Raw genomic sequence first — 7,530 nt, forward strand, 5'->3', positions numbered from 1 at the left:
TCCCACGCGGTAATCAATCTATCAATCCTTCCCGCCTTCCCCGCGATTCGCCTCCTGCGCGCATTCTTGTTTCTGCCTGCGCCACCGGCGGCGATGGCTGACGCGGGCGGTGGCGCGTGCAGGGCGTGGTGGTCGAGGGACACGGTGGCCGTGGTGACGGGCGCCAACCGGGGCATCGGCCAATCGCTGGCCGCGCGGCTCGCGGAGCACGGCCTCACCGTCGTGCTCACCGCGCGGGACGGCGAGCGCGGGGAGGCCGCCGCCGCGCCGCTCCGCGACCGCGGGCTCCCCGTCGTCTTCCGCCGCCTCGACGTCTCCGACCCCGCCTCCGTCGCCGACTTCGCCGCCTGGCTCCGCGAAACCGTCGGCGGCCTCGACATCCTGGTACGCCATCGCCACGCCACCACCTCCCCTTTATCCTCCTCGCTTCCTCGCCCTAGGTGTCTGCATCTTCCCCGCACAAGGTCAAATCTTCGGAGCGCCACCAAAGTTATTCCTACCTTTGCCATGGATGGGATGGATCAGCCATGAATATCCACGATTCCACGCACCAACGCGCATCGTCATCCGTAGTAGCGCTCTCGCTTTGCATCGGATCAGGCCGAGCCTGGTTCCGTTTCACACTGCATTATTGCGCTCTCTGTCTCGGACAGGGCACGCAACACAACACGAGCTCGCCAGCGCGTCGACCAACGGAATAAAAACGTCATGTCACTCTCAGAAAAGCCGCAAGAAGTGGCAGGCGGGGTACGGCGGAGCGGTGTGCGCAGCGCAGTTATGGCGTGCGTCCGACGGCCTTCCGTTCCCCGTTCGTCATCTGGGCCGTCTGCGCCGCCGGACAGCGACGGCCGGCCGGCAACCAGGTCCGACCTGACGACGATGTGTCGTGGTCTCGTGGAATATGTTACATGGCCGGTACAGTACGCACCTATACCTGGTTGCTTGCGTCCGGGGACCAACCCCAGCACTCAACCTGGTCAGGTTTTTGATGAACCGCACCACTCACAAGATATTGCTTTTACCAAGTGTGCCTCGTTGACTCGGAGTAGGTGATAATAATGTGCATCATCTACCGAGTTTACCGGAGTTCTTGTACTTAATTCTACAGATTATTTTTTGCACTAAAGATTCTAGTATCATGTCGATTTTGTCGACGTTTTCGTAATCAACATATATTCAGAGTTTCAGACATTTCTAGTTTCAACTGCTTGAACTTATGGTTGCATTCTTTACTGAAAATTTACAGAAGCACATGGGTCTTGCCCTTAGCCTTTAGTTGCAGCAAACGGATGCTTTCTGAGCGAGCCAAGCCAAGGATAAAGTTCATCACACTGTTGTTATATAACCCAAACCAAGCCAAGGAAGATTCTTTAATGCCAATTTTGTCAATGTTTGAGTAGTCATATATTCAGAGTTTCAGACATTTCTACTTTGAACTATTCAGATTTATGTTTCATTCTTTATTGAGAAAGCACACGCGGCTTCCTTATTTCTAGCGAGCCAAGCCAAGGATACTTTTCAGCACACTGTTGTCATATAGGAGAAGAAACGGGCAGACTCTAAACAAAATGGTGGCCCCTAACAGAATGTATTCAATTCAATGTTAACATAGTTCACTACCCCACTCTGGCTGAGTTAGCACTTTCATGCCACTTAATCATGTAGAAGTACTGCCCATCTTATGGCTCTCCAACTTTGTTGGTTCATCCATGCCGTCAAGTCATCATCTGATGTGGAAAACTTTTCGAAAGCATACTTTGATACTTGTGATTTGAGAGCCGGAGAGTGAAAGGCATGATACGCCAGTCAGCACTCACTAGTGCTGTTTCCATTTCTAGCTCCAACACCAAAACCAATGAGAAAAAGGAAGTTGTTTCACGACCACGCAGGTGTAAAGAAGCAAGAGGGCATGGCCTTCCTTCCTCCGGCGCTGGAATTAATGAAGTCACATTCCTGTCTGTCGATGCAGGTGAACAATGCCGCCGTGTCGTTCAACGAGATCGACACCAACTCGGTGGAGCACGCGGAGACGGTCCTCAACACCAACTTCTACGGGACCAAGCTGCTGACCGAGGCACTTCTGCCCCTCTTCCGGCGATCGCCGGCCACCAGCCGGATCCTCAACATCAGCTCTCAGCTTGGCCTTCTTAACGTAAGTGTATGCATGTTCATTCAGATCAGATGGATAGTATTTCAAAGTTTGCAAACATGCCGTTGTGGGCTCGACTAGTCGATAACACAATCAAACTATCAAAGTGTGAACGCACGTGGCTAGCTATGTATAGAGACAAGAGAATTTTCAATTCTATCTCAAACCATATCGCAATCAGCAACGCCAGCAGCTCTACCTAATACCAGTACATTGTCCACTCACACTCCACAGAATGCATATATGTCCAAATTAAGCCACTTCATTTGAAATACCTAGTCTTTTCTTTCCTTATCGTTGAAAGAGCAAAGGGGGGAAGGTGCAACGTTTTCTTTCCACAAAACTCCAGGTTTGCTTTAGCTCTTCTGTTTAAAGATTCTCTAACCTACAGAGTTAGGTGTTCAATTCTGCCCACCAGTATATTCTTTGTTAAAAATGGATCATTCAAAAGGGACCACCCTCGCCTTTTTCTTCCTTATAAATCGTGTAAGTTCCAAATTTTTGGTTCCTAGCTTGATCACATGGCAATTGGCAACATATGTCATAAAAAATGATAGTCTGTAAAACGATCATGCACATCTGGACAAGCATGGATGAATGGGAGGGGATTTTTGGGATCTGGGTACACAGGAACCCACTTGATAAAATTTACAAAAAACGTAAAACAGTACTCCCTCCATCACAAAATAACTGTCTCAATTCTAGTACAACTTTATACTAAAGTTAGTACAAAGTGAGACACTTATTTTAGGACGGAGGGAGTACAATATATCTTAATAATAAATGACCATTTGTGACCTGGGTAAAAAAGGGAAAATGGTAGTGCTACAATTTAAGTTCCAAAACATAGAAAAATGTGTTTTTTGGCTAAGCTTTAGTAAGTGGGTACACCTAAACCATCAGTCCATCACCATTCCAATATTTTGCTGGATGACGAGCAAATATAGTGTCTGCTGGCAGTTATGTAAGCTGTGTCAGAGGAACCACAATAGAGGCGAATCTGGTAATGGCAAGCCGTTTATAGCGTCGGAAGTTGATTACAATAGTCAGCAGGGTATGAGCAAATCTGGTTCAAGGGCATTATTAGACAGTTGAAACATGGCGGGAACATTCACAGGGGCTTGTCTGCGACGACTAATTTTGCAGAGACAGAAGCTAGTGCGCCCACTGCATGCTCGTAAGCTCACCTAACAGAAAAAAAAGGGAAGTCTCGGCACCGCTGTTTCTATACCTGCACTCATTTCGTCACTAAGATTGTGGAAAACACACATTGGAACTAGGGACATGCGTAACTGTACTACTTAATGAGTACAGGCTACCATGCCAAGAAAGAAGGGATCATAGAGGTAGAGTGTGCGTACGCGTATGAGTGTATGTGCGTATGTATGAGCATATGTACTGTGTTTGAAAAAAAAGCGATAGACCGTATCTTGAAGCTTGGTGCTGTACGTTTACTCATGTGCAGAAGGTGCGCAACCCGTCGCTGAGGAGGCTGCTCCTGGACGAGGAGGCCCTGACGGAGGGCAAGATCGAGGCGATGGTGTCGCAGTTCCTGGCGCAGGTCAAGGACGGGACGTGGGGTGAGCACGGGTGGCCCAAGGTGTGGACGGACTACGCCGTCTCCAAGCTGGCCCTCAACGCCTACACCCGCGTCCTGGCGCAGCGGCTGCAGTCCGGCGGCGAGCGCGTCAGGGTCAACTGCTTCTGCCCCGGGTTCACGCGGACCGACATGACCAAGGGGTGGGGCAAGCGCACCGCCGAGGAGGTGGCCGACTTCGGCGCCCGGCTCGCGCTGCTCCCGCCCGGCGAGCTCCCCACCGGCACCTTCTTCAAGTGGCGCACGCCGCAGCTCTACTCCAAGCTCTGAGACACGTATCCGATGGTGTTCGTCTGTACGTCCCGTGCGTGGTCGATGGTTGCTCGAATTCTAGGCGCCTGCTGTACGTCCGTGGTGGAGTAAATATCTCGTTTCAGTTTAGCCATCGTTGCTGCTAGTTCGCTGCTCCTACCTAAGTGTACAATAGCTGATAAATCAGTGGTGTTCCACTCGTCCCATTGCTCTGGATCTTCACGCGGTATGGATTCAAGTAGCATCTCATTGCTTAGCCGCCACCGAGATTGTAGAGCACAGTGTGAGCCAGTATGGTGCTATCTTCCGGGAAATCAAGCAGAAGCACCGGCACTGTTTGTGTGACAATGTCCCCTCTTAGCCAGATGGAGCATAATTTGGATGATCATCTCATAGCAGGGGACTTGCCTTGGCCAGAAGTAGGGCATCATGTTCGCTTCCTTGCTCCCTCGGAGATCGCTTGTATTCCATTTGACATTGATTAATAAGGGTCAAAGTTTCGATGTTGTACTGATCGTTATGTTTGTGTTCGTGCTGGCTGAGCAATACAGTTTATGCATGATGTAGATCAAGCCAATATATGAATATTTCTTTTTCACCTTAGCTATATGCAAGTGTCCTGATTTTTGAAATTGGGTAAGCAGTAGTGGGGCAACAAAACATGAGTAATGGGCCAGTTTTACCAGATATTTGGGCCATTTATCTATAAGTATTCAGAAGATTTTGCATTGGCTGGGAGGCGGTGGCCCAGAGATTCATGCTGTTCTTTTATTATGTTCTTTCATCGCTTCTTAGTTAGTTTTTGACTTGCTTGTTTAGGGCAAGTTGATTTTTTTTCTAGGTTGAATTTTGACTCGTCTCTGTTAGGGGTTAGTCGATTTTTCGCTTGAAACCCGTTATACATTGCCTGTTTTTGTTTGTATGCCTTTTTAGCTTTCGATTTTTTTTCTACATATGTATTATTTACATGTTGGATGAGAAAAAATGTATACACGCAAATACTATACAATATGCGTGTAAGTTATATTAGAGTATAAAAATTACACTGTTATATACTTATTATTTGCATATTAAAAAGTGCAATCTCAGTGCAAAGTTGTGCGCTTTTTTTTTCGTCTTAAAGGGTAATACTAATGTCACTTATTTACTTTTTCTAAGAAAGCTACATTATTTTGAGTTTTTATATTTTTATTTTACTTCCCTTTTTTGTGAGGGTAATATCAATGCCACTAATTTATTCCCTCCTAGGAAACTTCTTTTTGCGAAATTATTATATGCTTATTCTTGCATATTATAAAAAACATATTTTTTGTGTAAATTTTGTCCAAAATTATCATTTTTTATTTTTTATTTTCTTTCTTCCTAAATGGTAATATCAGTGCCTCTAATTTATTTTCTTTAAAAAATCATTATTTTGATTTATTTTCTTTTGGGTTTTAATTCATTTTTTCATCTTCTTTAAGGGTAATACCAATGGCGCTAATTTATTCCTTCTTGTTGTACTTATTTTCACGAAAAACACTATTGTACGCATGTTCTTGCATATGATAAAAAGCACAGATTATGTGTAAATTGTGTGCAATTTTTTCCATTATTTATTCAAAATTTTCTTTTCTTCAAGGTTAATGGCATGCCACTAATTCATTTTTCCTTAGATTTTTTTTAGTTTTTATTTCACTTTTTTCTTCTTCTTTAAGTGTAAACTACTAATGCCACTAATTTATTCCTTCCTAGAAAACTTATTTGTACGGAAATTTCACTATTATAAGCTTATTGTTGCATATTATGAAAAACACAATTTATGTGTTTTTATTTCATCACTTTTTTTTTCTTCCTAAAGGGTAATATGAATGCCACCAATTCATTCTTTCTTAGAAAACATAATATTTTATTTTTTAGTGTTTATTTTATTTTCGTCGTTTAGAAAACTACACATATTATAAACCTGCCTACACATTTGATCATCACCCGCATGTGAAGATTAATTGGACTCTAACTTCACATAAATAAATAGCCCTCATAGTGTAGTTAAGTTCCATTAGGTCGATCGGTCAAAACTTACACATAGAAGATATATCTATGAACTCAAACACTTGTGTGCAGTTTTCGGGATCTCCTCATCAAAATATAATATTATAGCCAGCTAGCTTGTGTTGTGTCAGGCAAGGAAGACGTGCGTCTGAAGCATGCACCACTCTCACTGGTCGTCGCCGGCTAGTGTCGGATTTCGGGTTCCGACAGACCCTCCAGGTTCGAACTTTGGGGTGCGCGCGGAGATCACACCTCCTACCAACTTACGTCTCGTCGCCTCGCAAAGAATCTAAACTACACGAAGAACAACACAAGGGACACGAGGTTTATACTTGTTCGGGTCATCATTGTGGTGTAATACCCTACTCTAGTTTGTGGTGTGGTGGATTGCCTCAGGGGCTGGTGATGAACAATACAATGGAAGAACTGTCTCGCGAGGGGAGGAGTTCTTGTGTGGTGATTCTGGCTAAGGTTCGCCTGATCGATCTCCGAATCCCCATGCTTTGGTAGCTAGTCCTATTTATAGAGCGAGGCCTTGGTCCTCTTCCCAAATATTGAGCGGGAAGGGCGCCAACAATTGGCCATTTTGAAGGGGAACATCTATTACACTTATCCTGACTAAAGTTGGTCCCCGCCTGCCAAAGACTCTGACGATGACGCCGACTTGGGCTCCACGATGACATCCATCCTGCCGTTCTACTAGTCTTGGTCTTGTTGCACCGAAATGGTTGCCTTTGCTTGATACCCTTGCCTGCGCTTGCCCCCTTTGCACCAAAGAGGAAACAAGGACTCTGCGCAGGCCGGCGCCCGCCTGGCGCCCGCCTGGCTTCGTTCGTCATGGCTTGCGTCACGGGCATCTCGTGAGGTACCCCGCCTTGATCTCTCCGCCTCCTCGCGAGCCAGCCTGACGAGGCTGTGCCTGAGGAAGCTTCCTGTCGTCCGCCCCGCGAGGCTTGGCAGGCAAGTCTGGGTACCCCCGTTTCCAGAACGTCGAAAGTAGCCCCCGGGCTCAAGGCGCGCCCGGACTTGGCTTAGCAGGGAAGCGAAGGGGCAAGTGCGAAGCACCGTGGGCCCCAACAGCCTGCGGCCTTGGGCGCCGCGTGGCGGTTGATTGGACGGAGGCATCCCTGCTTCCCCACGACGCATCGGCAACTGCTTGACTTGACAAGAGAGTGGCACTAGGCCAGGCTTACCCTCTTTGCCTTCTCTAGTCATCGCCCAGATCCCCTTTCTCGTTGTCCTCCTTCTTGCTCCCGAAATACCCAGATCTACTCCAACCCCTCATCTCAGCAAGACATGGCGCCTCGTCAGACCCCGGTCGGAGCCTGGTACTCGCCCGCTCTGGATCCTCCGAACGTGTCAGAGAAGAACCTTGCCCGGACGCCCCAGATGATGGCGGCGCAAGGCAACGACGGGGCGGCCGCGCTCAAGGTTGGCTCCGCCCTTCCCGAGGACAAAGGAAGCACCTTCTAGCCGCTCTTCGTGAGCGCCATCGCCGCCG

General features: G+C 47.3%; 1 protein-coding gene across 1 annotated transcript in view; it reads left to right on the top strand.

Moving 5' to 3' along the window:
* LOC119364776 ((+)-neomenthol dehydrogenase-like) overlaps nucleotides 1-4,577 on the top strand; it is a 5,031-nt gene extending 454 nt beyond the window's left edge. Inside the window, exons 2-5 of the mRNA XM_037630303.1 lie at nucleotides 1-9; nucleotides 123-384; nucleotides 1,970-2,152; nucleotides 3,615-4,577. Coding sequence (XP_037486200.1) covers nucleotides 1-9; nucleotides 123-384; nucleotides 1,970-2,152; nucleotides 3,615-4,016 — 856 coding nt within the window. The 3' untranslated portion in view covers nucleotides 4,017-4,577. The remainder of the gene's footprint in view (nucleotides 10-122; nucleotides 385-1,969; nucleotides 2,153-3,614) is intronic.
* Nucleotides 4,578-7,530: the final 2,953 nt, after the last annotated feature.

This window comes from Triticum dicoccoides, chromosome 2B (assembly GCF_002162155.2).
Source record: "Triticum dicoccoides isolate Atlit2015 ecotype Zavitan chromosome 2B, WEW_v2.0, whole genome shotgun sequence".
Lineage (NCBI taxonomy): Eukaryota > Viridiplantae > Streptophyta > Magnoliopsida > Poales > Poaceae > Triticum > Triticum dicoccoides.